This window comes from Cynara cardunculus, assembly GCF_001531365.2.
Source record: "Cynara cardunculus var. scolymus isolate 2C chromosome LG 9, CcrdV1, whole genome shotgun sequence".
Taxonomy (NCBI): domain Eukaryota; kingdom Viridiplantae; phylum Streptophyta; class Magnoliopsida; order Asterales; family Asteraceae; genus Cynara; species Cynara cardunculus.
The window spans coordinates 15,645,692-15,661,613 of NC_037536.1; the positions used below are offsets into that span (position 1 = coordinate 15,645,692).

The following is a 15,922-nucleotide window of genomic DNA, read 5'->3' on the forward strand; positions in this document are numbered from 1 at the left end:
TCTCGTCTTATCGGGTAAGACTCTTGGTTCTTGTCTCGCTCTTATCGGGTAAGATTCTTGGTTTTTACCATATTCATCCGGTTAGATAATGTGACTTGGTAAACACTTATTCAAGTAAGCGTTTGATAAACGGCTCCTTAGTTTGGTTTCAAAAATCCAAAAGATTAAAATGTAACAAAAAAACATGATAATTAAGATTAAAGCAATTCATTAGCATATGCAAGCTTCTAATTTAAAGAATCAATAACCAATATTCATATATGAACAATCATCTCATATTTAAAGGCAAAACTATATATCATACTTTTGTGTTTTTTTATTAACATGGATATTCAATCTGTTATGCGAATCGACTAGTCTTAGGACGACCATCTGTTTTGTGGGTAGCCCGGAGTCACCACATTTGAACTTATGTGGCTATAAGTAGATTTTTATTTGTCATTGGATTTGAACCTAGGACCTAACATGCACTTTTGATTTTTGGAGTCAAGCTCAAACCAATCAGACAACATCTTTGTGGTTCAAAACACTAGCTTTTAGTATTTTTGAATAAAAAAACAAATAGTCTAAATTACAAAATGTATGAAGTTTTAATAGAACGATGAACAAACCATAAACCAATTTGTAACTTGTAATGGCTCATTGTTTCAAGAATTCTTCGAACCTTTCGGTTTCGGTTTCGAGAAAAACGGATCCCATTCATGAACACCGATATACTCGCCTTCTTCTAACAACGCATACTTCCAACTCAATTCTTCGATGAAATCATCGTTCGTTCTATTGTTAATCATATCTTCTCGAACCCTTTTCACCTTCTTGATGATCGATTCCACGGATACATCAAAAGCATCTTTTAGAGTCTCCAATTTGGATCGCGGGTCTGCGTATATCAATCTCGGGATCAGATTTACAACCTCATCCCTCATTTTCTTGATCGTTTCTGAAGGAATTCGACTGAGAATTTGTTCTATACTTGCGTTCTTACGGATATCATCTTCTGGAATGAAAACTGAGTATTTTGTATAGTTTTTTGGGAGATGCCAAGTGTATTGTGTGTACGCCGAACCCGGATGAAAGAAAACCGGGATACAACCCGCCAAGATCGAATCAAAAGCCGATCGTCTTGTGTACGAATCACCTTGAGGCTGTAAGCAGAAAACCGAATTTTGAAACATTTTCATCACACTACTCGGCGAATGACACTTGCTTTCACCAAACCCACATTCCAAAAGCTTCCCAACTTCCGAATTCTTGCATTGATCGATCAAAAGACTCCTGATTGATTTAGGGTTATCCGGGCGTGGAGCGCCCGCGAAACAAAACAACCATTTTCGTTCAAGATTCTTCATCCGGTCCTGCCAAGAAAACACGTCCGAATCTTTCGACGGATGAAAGTAAGTCGGATACGGAATCGCGAAATCGTTTGCATTCCACGGGCTCGATTCTATAAGAAGCATCGACATGTTTTTCGCAGCCGGTAAGAACAAAAACTTGTTCCCCCAATCGGTTTCTTCTTCGCTTAATCTTCTGAAATCCCAAGTGATTCTTCCTCCAACAAGAAAATGATCTTTTCCACCCATGAACCTCCATTCGGGTCTCTTTTGAAGCCAATTAACAAGATCAAGAGAAGCAGCATCTCTCATGGAGATATTGTATCCCCAAAGATATCTTGCAGCATCAAAACCTGCATAAAATGGTACAAAAATGGCGGCAGCAATGGAGGAATCATTGGTTAAGCATTCATACTGTTTCATCCGATTGTTGAAGATGACATCAACTGAAAACTGATTTGTGGCATACCATCCATTATCGGAAAACACACCTTCACTGTTCTCTAATGGCGGACCAAGCCCATAATTCGTAACAAACTTACACATATCGAACCATTTATTAATACTCTTGCATTCCTTAACCATATCTTCATTGAATCTCGGAGGAAGATCATGAACAAAAACATATCTCCCACCACATGGATCACTCTTGTTATCCACAGTTCTCATTGCTTTCATAAAAGGGAAAAATTTAGGGTTTTCCGATCGAGAAATGGAGGATTGGGGATTCTCTGGTTCGCGATTAACATCAATCGGCGGAGCAGGAGGACTGGTTGTGATTGGATGAACAACAGGTGTGGATTCAGGATACCTAGAGTGATTTGCAATTGGATTAATTTGAACTTCAAAAGTTCTACTTTCGAGAAAACCAAAATGGAAGAACAATAAGCAAAACCAAATTAGGGCACAAAGTATCCCTAATACACAAATCCGAGACTGTTGGAAAATGTAATTCCCCTTCTCCATCGAAACGTCGGCGACGGCGTGATTCCCGCCGGTGAACGGCGTCTCGATGGATTTCAAATACACAAATAATCGACACCCATACACATGAACATGATGAAACGAATGCAAATCAAATTAAACACCTTCAATTCCCTAAAGAACTAGACGCGATGCGATTGAAGTGAAATTAGATCGATTTAACGTGCAAATTGAAGTGAATATGATTCGAAGTTGATTGAATTGAAAAGTTGGATGATCAATTGATGAGTGGATGATTTTTAGGTGACCAATTTGAGGAGGGTGATGATAATGCAATATATGTATATGAGCAGTAGAGTAGTCCAATGAAGAAGACGACGGTAAGTTAGCGTGATGGGCGCAATATAAGCACAGGGTGTTTAAAGACTTTTCGTGAAGGTTGTGTCGGTAGCCTGTAATTTTATGCCACGTGTAATGTTGTTTTCCCGTAAATCATTGGAGTATTTGATCAAATCAAGACCCCGCGTATTCTGCCGTAAAACCTACATTAACGGGAAAGGTGTTTCTAACATTGAATTTGAGGGTACGAGATTCATGTCAGATCAGTCTGTTTTTGTGAGATATATATAAATTTAATTTTTTACACTTGAAATTTTTATAACATAATAATTATGAAGGTAAAAAATTGAACTTTCACATAAAAAACATTGTAAAATTTACCTTCATAGGGTTTACTCTCGGTAGGTGTTTTCCACATTATCAAATTCTTGTGTCTTATTTACTTCCTCATAATTGCGTTTGTCTATCAGAGAATACGACCTCTCGTTGTCAAAATGAGCACATTGAACTATCCATGTGGCTGAGAGCCCTCACAGCCCAGGCACAACAACGCAATTATCAGGGACCCATTGTAATTGAAAGGAAAAATCTCCTGTAAGGACGATTCTTAGTTTACAACAACCTTAATTTATTTTTATAAAATGATTTTCGATACACACAAAAGTATAAAAAACAAAATATAATATTTAAAAAATAACTTTCTAATACAGAAATTTATTGCACTTAAATATAAAAAATAGATTTTAATAAAATAAAATGGAATAAAATATTATCTAAAAGTGGGATCCACATATGGCCACGTGGCATCGAGATTTGAGTCGCGGATTCTCGCATCCACCGTCGTCTTTCACGTGACCAATGTTGCTACGTGGAGTCGAAAAAACGTTGGAAGGACGAATATTAAGATACATTTCAATAATTTATTGATCGAATTTATAATAAAAAAAAATTTTAAAATTGTTTGATAGTTGTTGAATTATTTGATATAGAGTAATTAAATGGTTAAAATAATTAAGAGGTCTTATGATATAGTACAAAATAAAATATAATTGTTTGATAATCGGTAACAATGAAATTAAGGCGCTGAATGGTTAAGATAGGCTCAATATACAAAATCATTAAAAGGGTTTTAAAACCATGAAAAAACAGATGTTATATTTGTCAAATAAGATTCATCATGAGTTGACTCTTAATGAAACTAACAAGAGGTAAACAAACAAACCCTTGATTGATTTTACAAATAAAGTTTTCTGTGTGGATTAGTCCATCTGTAAAGATTTAAAAGGTTAATCATAAGGGTGATGTTCGATTGATTTAAACTTGACCTCCAAAGGTCAAAAGTGTTTGGAGGCCTCATGTTCGAATTCAAGGGGAAATGAAAATCCTATTATGACCACAGAAGTTCAAATGCGGTAACTCCGGGCTACCCGTAAAACGGATGGTTGCTCTAGGATTAACCGGCTCGCATAGTGGGTTAGATATACAGGTTAATAATAAAAAAGAGGTTTAAAAGATTTTTATTTGAGAGGATTTGTTTTATATATGGAATAATCGTGTTTTTTGTTTTGGTAGGTGATTCAGAAAAAGAAAAAAAAAAACTTGATGACACCATTTGACTATAAGAAACAAATATAAATATATTTTTCACAAAATCATCATTGATCTGTTGATTAGTTCGTTACTTTTCATATGTAGAGTCCTTTGTTGATGTCTAATTAAAAGTTAAGAATAAAAATGTTTACCAAACCATTACCCAGTATCACTTCCTTACATGGTGAACACGAGAAGTATCAATAATCTTAGGGGCCGTTTACGAAATGCTTACTCGAGTAATCTTAGGGGCCGTTTACGAAATGCTTACTCGAGTAAGCACTTACCAAGTCACATTACCTTACCGGATGAATATGACAAGGACTAAGAATCTTACCCGGTAAAAACGAAGGCAAGAACCGGGAGTCTTACCCGGTAAGTGATGGTGACGACTCTTACCACGGTTAGCGCTTACCGGGTAAATTGTTGTATATAATGTCGTGATGGTGGACTAAAATCTTACCCGATAAGTATGTAATAGTGTTGAATTTTATCGATAAGCGATTACCGAATAAGTGTTTGGTAAACAGACCCTTACTCGGTAAGTAACAGAGAAAACATTTACCCGGTAAAACTCTTACCACGTAAAAGACGTTACCAACAATCCATTTTGATATATGAAAATGTTACCCGATAAAGTAAGTCAAGGTGGTGACTCTTGCACGTAAATATTTACCAAATAAGTATTTAGTAAACTACCCTTCATTCATATATTAGAACTTATGAAAGTCAAATGCCGAAAACAAGTTCGTAACGGGTCGCTTTTAGCGGTTCGATGAAATCCAATTAAATGCACAAATAGACTCTGGCATAAAGATAACAAACAAGTGACTCTGTGGCCCAATGGATAAGGCGCTGGTCTACGAAACCAGAGATTCTGGGTTCGATCCCCAGCAGAGTCGATTTTCTACCCTTTTTTCTCTGGTTTACTTTAGATAGAGTAAATTACAGTTTTATCCTTGTGGTTGTCACTCATTTTCAAGTTTGATCCCTCTTTTTAAATTAATTACAGTTTTGATCATTATATTTGCATTTTGTTTCACATTTAGTCTCTGACTAACTATAGTTAAAAAGATTAGTTAAGTTTCTTTTGTTTTTTTCTTTTTGATCATAGAGTAAATTACAATTTTAGTCCCTGTGATTTGTGTTTCTTACTATTTTGTTTTCCATTTTATACTCTTTATTATATTAATTAATGATGACTTTAACTAAAAATACATTAAAAAGGTATTTTGTTTTATAAATTATACCTTTGAAAAAATTTATCGGTATCTTTAAAATGAGTTAAATATTAAATATTTTTAAATTTTTATTCAATTTATCTGATATATGTATATATATTTATAGGGTTAGGTTCATCTAAAACCATCCTGCATCCATAAGCTCCGTGAGACCATTTTTTTACACTTGAAATCTCACAACAAAACTCTGTCAAGGTAAAAAAAAAGTAAAACCTTTACAGCAAAAACACAGTGAAGGTTACATTCACAGCGTTTTGCTGTGAAGTTTCAAATATAAAAAAATGGTCTCATAAGTCTCACAAAAACAAACTGGTGTCACTTGATCCCAAAATTTGAAAAACTCTCAAAAAATGATTGCATAAGAAAGATAATTTATTTTATTATTATTTCCATCGGTAAGAATTTTTTAAATTAAATAGTCACGAGAGAATAACAGTTCATGAATTATACATAATATTTTAGTAATATAATTTATATTATAATATCCAAAATAGAGAAATTTTTTGAAGTATATAATATTTTTATATACGACAAATAAAATAAATAAACTCAACACCCTTCTCACATTTGGTGAAGTTTGAACCCCTGACCTCCTAGGAGGTCAAAGACTCATATACCGCTAGGCTAAAGGCCCTTTCGTAAAAAACAGAGAAGTTGCTGAAGCTTAAGGTAAATTTCTTTTGGAGATTTTTACTTTTGACCATATCTTTTGAAAAATCTGTTGGAGATATTTTTTACAGATCAACCCTTGAGTTATGCATTTTATTTAGGATTTGATTTCTCACTTCGACATATCTGACGTCAATTAATGTAACAAACTTTCTAAAATTCATATCTAATAGCAACCATGTGTTATACTAACCGATAAGGTTGTTAACTCAACGGTTAATTTTGTCTCCAAAATAATTTTTTTAGAAAGTTAATTATTTTAATCGACGATTTTAGTTCACGATGATGGGCAAATATAGATATCATCTAGAGGGTTCCATGCTCTACTCTATCTAGGCATGACAATGGGGGCGAGGATGGGGCGCGTTTTGTAATCCTTGGCCTCAACCATGTTTTTTAGTAACAGCCTCTGGCCCCGTTTGAGTAACAACACCTGGCCCCTTTTTGAGTCTACCAGGGATCCCTGACCCCGACTCTATGACCCGTTTTAACAGGAATCCCTGTCCCTGTTCGGGTCGGTGAGTCGGGTTCCTCATTGAATCGGAACAAATCACCATCCTTAACTTTATCATCCCAATTGAAAGCTGTAAAAACCGTTTTTTGTCTTCTCGGAGGTTGTAGTTTTTATATGATGCGAATTATTTTATATCTCTAAGTTGAATTTAAATCTATTAAAGACAAAGTCTGCTACATTTTAATATATTTTTTTCACATAAAGTATTATTAGTGGTTGATTTTGGGTGTAAACAGATATATGGATTTGCCATGTTGCAGTGTCCAAAATTAAGGGACTGAAAATGTCATTATCATATAGTTTAGGGGAGTAAATATAAACAAATAAAAAATTATATAAAATTGTCAAGAATGGGATTCGAACCCATGCCCTTTCGGACCAGTACCTGAAACTGGCGCCTTAGACCAACTCGGCCATCTTGACTTTGATGTTTTGTAGTTCCTTTTACTTTTATAAAAGGAGAATTAGTGAGACATTTACAAAGTTAAGGGTCTATTCGGTAACTTTATATTTACTCAATTACTCTTGAACTTTGGTCCTAAAAAAACCATATCCAAATTTTTAAACTTACGGAAGTTATTTGATTTTTAATTAGTAAGTTGTATGAAAAAGTAATCTATTTTAATTTGATTTTTATTTTGGGTAATATACTTTTAACACTTACATTTTGGTACATAAGATGTAAATTTTTAAACATTTAAGTATTTGGATAACCGGTTATCATGCTGATGTGTCGAGTGATGCGGTATCCAACTCAGTATTATTTGCTGAATCATTAACCGGATACCACATCACTTGCCACAATCAACATGATAACCGGTTAATACTTAAACCCATTACCCGGGTACTTAAATGTTCTAAAACTTTACATCTTAGATACCAAAAAGAAAGTTCTGAAAGTACGTTACCCAAAATATGAATAAATTAAAGTACGTTACATTTTCATGCAATTTGCCTTAATATATTTAATAAGCAATGCCAACCCTCGTCTTTTTTGATTTTTTAAAAATAACTTATAAAACTGAATGCAAATATAAGATGTAACTGTATTTGGACGACATAAGTTTCACAAGAATATGACCAATCAGATATACATTTAAAATACTGTAATAATTTCACACATTCTTTCCTATTTTATCAGTTTTAGAAAAAAGATTTTAAAGAATCCGTCGAAGCTAAAAAAACTTGTTCAAAATCTTAATTTTCTGCAATTTGAAGAATCTGTTGAAGATGCTCTAACTTTGTTATGTAGATGTACTCAAATACCCATCATATCTACGTTAGGGCTTTACCTAAAAAAACTCTTATACCTTTTTAGAGCTATAAACGTTAGAATATTACTAGAAGGGTACTCGAACAATGCAGCGAGATACATCTTGATTTTAATGTTTCGTTTTATATGTTGGTAATGCAAAATTATGTGGTTTTGAGGAAAAAAAATGTTTTTATTTTTTAATAAAATATAAATTTGAAGATATTATAAAATTTTGATAAAAAAAACGATATTAATATCAAGATAACTATTTAAAAGTTCTATTTTTTTGTATAATTTTCTTTAATTCATTTTTTTTTATTATGATTTAATTAAATTTTAAAAATGAACTAGTTTATTTTTGGTTTAATAAAATAATTTTTTTAAGATCATAATTAAGTATTCTGTTATAATTCAATAATTATTTTAATTATATTTTAGATTTTTTATATTTAAAATTATGTTTATCACGTATTTGATTATGTTTATATGCAGTTAGTTATACGAATTCAAACATAGAGCTTTAATAAAATGTACTCATGCACATTATACTTGTAATCTTAAATTTTAAGTAATATGCATCAATAAACAATATTTTATGCATAAAAAATTATTTTTAATAGTTTTTATCAAATGCTTTATAATATAGTATAGATATACAAATCAATAAGCTATACAAATTCTTTCAATTTTTAAAAACCGGCCCCATTTGTGTAAACCGTGTAAACCAATCTCATCCATCCATTTTTTGATCAATGGCCAAAATTAATTTACTTTAATTTAGGAAATTAAATAAAATATATATTAAAAATTTATTTTATTTCAACAGTAAGGGCATAAATGGTAAACAAAATTTAATATTTGGTAACATCCTACTCGATCTTTCATGAATATTTTTTCATGCAAAATTATTTTCTTCCAAGATTAGTTTACTTTCATGAATATTTTTTCATGCAAAATTATTTTCTTCCTTTTGTTTCTGGTTTGATACATTAATTCATTTAAGCCTTGCAATTTTAAAGATTCTAAAGCGTATTACAATTTTCAAGATTCTGAAGCAGTTTCTTCATGTACCCGTTTCATCATTCAATTATTTCATGACGAACCAAATACATTATGCAACCGTTTCACTAGTCATGCTTAAGAACGCCATGAACCAGTTTCACTTTCATGAAAATTATTTCATGTACATTAATTTTCTTATTTCACCACTGATTTGATGGATTCATTCTTTTAAGTTTTACAATCTTCAAGATTCTATAACAGGTTACAATCTTCAAGATTCTGTAGCAGATTAAAATCATTTCCTCGTTTCATCATGCACTTAGTTCATGACACATCAAATACAAAATGCACCGGTTTCATTTTCCTCTTCATCAACTAAATGGATCAACTACACAATCAATGCAATGGGTGCATCATGAAAATGTTTCGGTTAACATAATTTATTTGCAACATGAACCAGTTTCACGTTCATAAAACCTGTTTCATTTATGGATTTTTTTATGTTCATCTACGATTTGATGATTTCATTATACACTTCAATTGTTTCATCAAGACCCGTTTGTTGATTCTTAAAGATTATAATATATGAAATTCAAATTTTTAATATTATAATATAATTAAATATTTAAATGTTACCATTTATACAATTTTTTTATTACGTTTCTTAATTAAGATTTATTAATAACTTTTATATTTAATTGAAAATATTGTAAATGACTGAAATACTCTTATTGATTAATTTTAATTAGAAAAAGTTAGAATTTTCCTATTGGTCGAAATTGATTTACACGGTTTCTTAGAAATACACAGTTTTCATTTGAACGTGCCCCTATATATACACACATATCGGCCGGGCCGGGCTAGTGATCACCTTACTAATTCAAATTTGATACAAATTTCCCCGTTAAAATCCCCGAATATATCCTCGATCCCCGCCCCGTCCCTATTAAGATGTCTCTAAACCCGATCCGAAAGTTTCGATTTTCGTTTTTCACCATCGGTTTCGAGTTTTTTTTGTCATCTGTATAAATACGTTGAATAAAAATGTATGAGCCCATGACTGGTGGGCCAATTAGCCCAATAATAATGTTGTAGAATCTTGATGACTCTCAGCTCACTGCACACTAAATTTAACAAGCGCCATTTTCTCCGTTCAATCGGTTAACCGCCGGTGAGTGTTTCTGTGAGGAAGAAAGCATGGCGTTGTTGATGGAGAAAGGTGCAGAACCTCAAACTGAGAAAGAATTAGCAGACCTTGATGCTATCGCTGCTCTCAAGGAGTCCGCTGCCATTGAACTCAAAGTAATCTCTCTCTCTCTCTCTCTCTCTCTACTTACATACACGCAACAAAGTTAGGTCTAATTTCATCATTTGGTTTCTTATTATCGTGATTTAATGACTTGATTATCGACTGATTGTATGTTTTCATCGATCCTAAGCTTGTAATGGAGAAAATGATACAATCACTTGAATCCCTAGTAATTCAAATGAATTACTTTGTTAGATCAAAGTTATCGTTTAGGTTTTCAGTTCTTCATTCCTAAAGTTTATTGTGTTTGTATGTCAATTGGATAAACGTATATCGCCATAAAGGCATTTAACCTACAAAGATGAGATGGAGTTTTGAGCACTATGATACCAGTCACTAACGGAAAAAGAGAACATATATCAATGCACCCTCTATGCAACTGGTACGGAGGATAGAACAGAAACGGAAGATAGTATACTCTCTCTCTCTATATATATATGTGTGTGTGTGTGTGTATATCAATGAACCCTCTCTGCAATTGGTACGGACTACGGAGGATAGAACAGAAACGGAAGATAGTATACTCTCTCTCTCTATATATATATGTGTGTGTGTGTGTGTATATCAATGAACCCTCTCTGCAATTGGTACGGACTACGGAGGATAGAACAGAAACGGAACATGATAGAAGAAAAACTTGTTATCACACATTTGATGTGATATTAGATGATTCAGTTGTTCTGGGAGAACAAAAATTAGGTAAACGGACCATATTGGTAAATTACTAAATTGCCCATGTCAAATAAAATCCTAAGACCTTCTACAATTCTTTTGGAATCCAAAAGCTGCAAATCACGAACCAACAGACATGTATATAGATAGGAACCTGCCCATAAGGGCTATCTTGGGGTTCCATGCATACAAGTCGGGGTCTATCACATCTAGGGACTCAACATACTCTTTCGCCTCCGTTCCAGGGGCACCTTCTAGTCTCCATTTGAAGGGCCGTGTTAGAGTCCCACATCGGCTACACACGGACCATCAAACTTGTATATATATATATATATATATATATATATATATATATAAGGGTTGAGTACCGGTGAGAATGAAAGTTACGATGAGAAGGGTAAAAAGGATCTCCACCATTGGATCAATCCTAATTGAAGACCAACACTAATGAGATGCATCAGTTCCCGCATCAAGCGCAATTCATGGTGTGGGGGTGAGATTAAAAGTGATCAAGGGTCCAGTTCCCTTCTTATGCTTCTTACTTAAACTCCTATTCTCACATGATCCTTCGTCTATATGTATGTAGGAATTCCCCTTCTTTCTATGAGGGATCTTTTTATAAAGTATCTTAAGGGTTCCATTTTCCACATATTATAATGGTGTTTATTGATGTTCATTTTGGGAATGTAGGAAGAAGGTAACAAGTATGTCAAGATGGGAAAGAAGCATTACTCGGAGGCTATCAACTGCTACACTCGAGCAATAAATCAAAATGCCTTAAGTGACACTGAGACTTCAATAATCTTTTCTAACAGAGCACATGTAAACTTACTCCTTGGAAATTATGGGCGAGCTCTTTCGGATTCAGAGGAAGCCATGAAGCTGTCTCCAACAAATGTCAAGGTTTTCTTTTGTGTTCAAATGTTAAGATTTTCCGTACGGTTCTTTTCTCAAATTATCGTTAATAGATATACGTGTTTGTCAAATTCCTAGGCTTTTTATAGAGCGGCCAAAGCATCATTATCTCTGAATAAGTTGGTTGAAGCAAAGACTTTTTGTGAAAACGGACTTGATCAGAATCCAGATAACGAAGAATTAAAGAAGCTACTAAAGCAAATTGATTCACAAATATCCGAACATCAACAACACGAGGCTCAAGTTTCCAAAGCTCTGACATCAGCTAAGGTTTTGCATCTTGATTGATGTTTTAGCGTTTAGGGTTTAGAGGGGTAGGGTGAAAATAACACTCATCTTAATGGTGTGAAGGCTTCCTAATCCGAATTTATGCAGGGCTTAGTGTCAGCAATAGAAGACAGAGCATTGAATATTGGAAAGGCAATGTTTCAAGAATTAACTGGATTGAAAAAGCCGATTTTGGATAAAGATCATATACTTCACTGGCCTGTTCTTCTTCTTTATGCAGAAGTTATGTCTAGCGATTTCATTGAGGACTTCTGCGAGACTGATATGTTTTCGGCTCATCTTGACTTGATATCCTTTCTCACTCATTTCTTAGATCACAGAAGCTATTACATCCCCTTTTGGTTAGCCATAAGCTGGTTTTTTTTTCTTCAATTATGCCCCTTATATTTGTCCTTTTTAGGTCATCTTACATTGTTCTTAAGCTTATCAGCCAATTTTTACTAAACATGATTAGTTTATTAGCTAGCTTATCAGCTAACAACTAGCTTATTAGCCAATAACTAGCTTTTCAGTTAGTTTGCCGAACATAGCTTATAAGGAAAAGACAAAAGATAGGTTCTAATGATGGTTAAGTAGAAAACAACGAGGTATGATAACTTTCACAAACCGGAGGTCTTCACAGAAACAACCATTTGGGGTAGAGATCAGGTCTGTACACACCCCACCCTTCACAGACCCCATGTCTACCACGTTAATTTGGTTATAAATTTAATGATAAGAGTGGCAAAATATGTTTTACTCGATGGTAGAACGACCAAACAAATGTTCTTTTTCCCACCGATACCCTTGAATTTTTTTTAGGGAAGACTAATCGTATTCGCAGTGGAATCTTGAAATCCTTAGCTTCAAACATGTTTTCAGACAGTTCTGCACCGTTGCCGTGGGATAAAGAAAATGCTTACACTCGTGATGCTATTGAGTTGTACTACGAGGTGAGATTCATGATAATTTATATTATTAACTTCTCATTCTACAATTCAATAATCTGTTGCAGAAATAAACAAAGAATCACTTTATTAACGGGAAATTGACTGAAATAGCCAATCCCATCAAGGGGTTTCACTTTTTAGCTACTTTTGTATCTCATTTCGACTTTTAGCTGTTTCTTACGCATATGCGTAAGGTTTGCTTTTCTGGAAAAAAAAAGAAAAAAACAGTCCTTGCGCATATTTCTGTCAATTTCCCCTTTATTAACATACATGGATGTATGTTATCTTATGGCTTGCTTTTTAAGTCACAATTATTCTTAATGTTTCGTGTCAACTTCCGATCACCAGGCAGGATCCGGGGTCCGTTTGTCGAAGAGGGAAATTATTAGCACTTTCTTACAGGGTACAGTTGCTTCCCATCTCGAATCTTTTGGTGATGATGAGATAGATGGGGTTAAATCTTCTCCGAAAGGAATCTCTTCAATTGGTATGTTTCTTTGACTTATATGTGTTATTTAGAGATGAGAATGTATATAAAAATATTCGCAATTGTTTGCTTTTGAATTTTCGTGAGGAAAAAGTACAAAGTTTCAGCATGAAGCACCCGACCTTGTAAAGCATGTTTCTAACCTTGAGGGTCAGTTAACTCCCCCGTAGGTCGCTAGTTCAAGTTTCCTCGGGGTGTTGTTTGGTATGCAGAACAGGACGCGGCATGACGTAACAAAAACTTCGTATCCCACATTTGGCGCGACATTAGACTGGGACATGACGGGATTGTGTGGTACAAAAAATGCATTTGTTGTGTCCCACCAAAATAGGTGGAATGAATATCAGGGAGATGAAACAAGATTGGTAAATTAATAAACTATCCATGTCAAATTGAAATCCTAAAACCTTCCAAGATTCTTTAATCCGTCTACCTCGCTCTCACCCGTACCTGTCCATTCCCGTTCAGTCTTGTTCTGTACCGCCCATGTACCAAATGTATCCTTAGGGCCACCGAGGATTCTTGTGGCTGTTATTTTCAGGGTCCCATGGGATTAGTCCAAAGTGAGGTGTGCAGAAGCTGGCCTGGACACCCCAAAAACGCACGTTTCTTTCCCATGTTGCAATCATCTGATGTCGGATTTGATTGATGCACCGACTGCCGAGCTCTTTTATGTTTCTTACTTCCTTTTGTTGTAATGCACTTTAGGAGAAGGTCGTTCCAAATGGGTGAAAGTGAACGAAAGAAGAACCCTTCATGCAGTTCTCAAAGAACCGAATCTCATTATTCCTGGAATTCCTGGTTTGTAATCAGCTTGTTTTGTGTTCTTCCGTATTTGAACAACATGCATCTATGGTCTAGGGGCAGGTTTATATAAGAACCATAATATTTCGATATCTGCAAGAACCAAATATTCATAATATTCATGATGAATATTCATGTATTCTTGATGAATATACTTACATACACACATAGAAGGAATGTCCAGTTGAGAACCGGGAACCGTCCACAGCATGTCACATCTCTTTTCGGGATGAATATTCATCATAACTAACACATTCCTAATGAATATGGACGTGTCATTCATCATGAATCACACGTGTCGTGCTGTGGACGGTCTCCCTTTACTTGATGAAAATTAGCAGAACCTGCCCCTACACACACACACACATTCATGTATATTCATTATTAATATTTGGTTCCTAAATAAACTTTGGCACTAATGGTTTATATGTTCATTTTCTTAAATTCAATTTGGTGGGTGCAGTGTTTTTTGTTGTTTCAAAGAGAAGCAGCTTCTATAAAGAGTTCAAATCTGGGAACTGGTCTCTTCCATTCTGAATCAAGTTGCATCTAATAATGGCTTATGGAAGAGAAGAGAGAAACATTTGGTAGTGCGTTTCGTTATGCAGTGAGACCAAGATTGTCGATTTACTGTAATCCCGTATTCATTACATGAACCCGAAACCCTATACCGTGAACACTGCTATGGCTTCTAGACGAGAAAAACATTTGGAAGTGCGTTTTGCTATCCGGTTAGGCTAAGATTGTCGATTTATTGTAATGTATGTACATTAATATCCATTTAAATCAACAAGTCTAGGTAGGTTATGTTTATTTAGCATGCAAGTTCAAATTTCCGTTCTTGATGGACGTTCGGTGAATAATCTCAAGATACATTTTCATTGTTCGAGTTATGTACTTTATATCTAAAATTCAAGCTTTGAAAGACTCTTTATGATTTCGAAGTCGATATTGATTTGAACTCGGTAATTTTTGTATTTCGATTTTATGATTTATGAATATATGGATATGTTTGATTCGAAAAAATCGTAATTTTTGCATTTTAATTTTATGATTTATACAGATTTGAATTTTCATGTGAAACATTAATTTGTTTGTGACCCAAGATTTTGGTCGAGTGGGGTGTAACTTTCAAAAGCATCAAAGGCTTGATGTATTTTTAGTTGAATTTTACTGATAAGAGTTTTATAACGTTGTTTTGGTTGATTTCGAGGGATTTTTAAAGGGTTTTTTTTTGTTGATTTCCATATACTTGTTTGGTTAATTCCTAAAGATTTTTCAAGGGTTTTTGATTGATTTTAGGGACTTTTTCGCTTTTTAGGTTTATGTCCCTTGTATTTACTGATACACAGAGCACCCCTCAAAGTTTAGCATATACGCCTTTCATCTCTCAAAAAATTCCATTTGCAAAAGATTCAGTTTGATCAAGTGCACGGACCCGCTGGGTCCTCCATAGATCCGGCCTTGTGCCTATTATTGTGATTGAATGGTGGTGTTACATGTTTGTTAAGTAATAAGATGTACCATTAGATGCTACCCCTTTCGGCTTTCGTGTTGAATCGATATTGACGATTGTTTTAAACGAATATCGAGAGAGTTGACCTTTTAGTTTGACTTTCTGATATAAGGCCAATTTGTGATCAGCGAACCTTA

The 15,922-nt window shown here is 34.2% G+C and overlaps 2 protein-coding genes and 2 non-coding genes across 4 annotated transcripts; 2 read left to right on the plus strand and 2 right to left on the minus strand.

Annotated features, from left to right (window-relative positions):
* Window positions 1–501: 501 nt before the first annotated feature.
* LOC112518513 (xyloglucan galactosyltransferase MUR3-like) lies at window positions 502–2,574 on the minus strand. The gene has a single exon (XM_025126232.1). The coding sequence runs from the start codon at window positions 2,295–2,297 to the stop codon at window positions 648–650; it is 1,650 nt and encodes a 549-aa protein (XP_024982000.1). The 5' UTR covers window positions 2,298–2,574; the 3' UTR covers window positions 502–647.
* Window positions 2,575–5,013: 2,439 nt separating this feature from the next.
* Window positions 5,014–5,086, plus strand: TRNAR-ACG. Its single transcript has one exon. It is a non-coding gene; the product is annotated as a tRNA-Arg (tRNA).
* A 1,864-nt stretch (window positions 5,087–6,950) lies between these two features.
* TRNAL-CAG lies at window positions 6,951–7,031 on the minus strand. The gene has a single exon. It is a non-coding gene; the product is annotated as a tRNA-Leu (tRNA).
* A 2,957-nt stretch (window positions 7,032–9,988) lies between these two features.
* Window positions 9,989–15,082, plus strand: LOC112518715 (tetratricopeptide repeat protein 4 homolog). Its single transcript, XM_025126506.1, has 8 exons — window positions 9,989–10,167; window positions 11,537–11,749; window positions 11,840–12,031; window positions 12,137–12,337; window positions 12,901–12,981; window positions 13,327–13,465; window positions 14,174–14,266; window positions 14,733–15,082. The coding sequence occupies exons 1-8, from the start codon at window positions 10,063–10,065 to the stop codon at window positions 14,804–14,806; spliced, it is 1,098 nt and encodes a 365-aa protein (XP_024982274.1). The 5' UTR covers window positions 9,989–10,062; the 3' UTR covers window positions 14,807–15,082.
* Window positions 15,083–15,922: the final 840 nt, after the last annotated feature.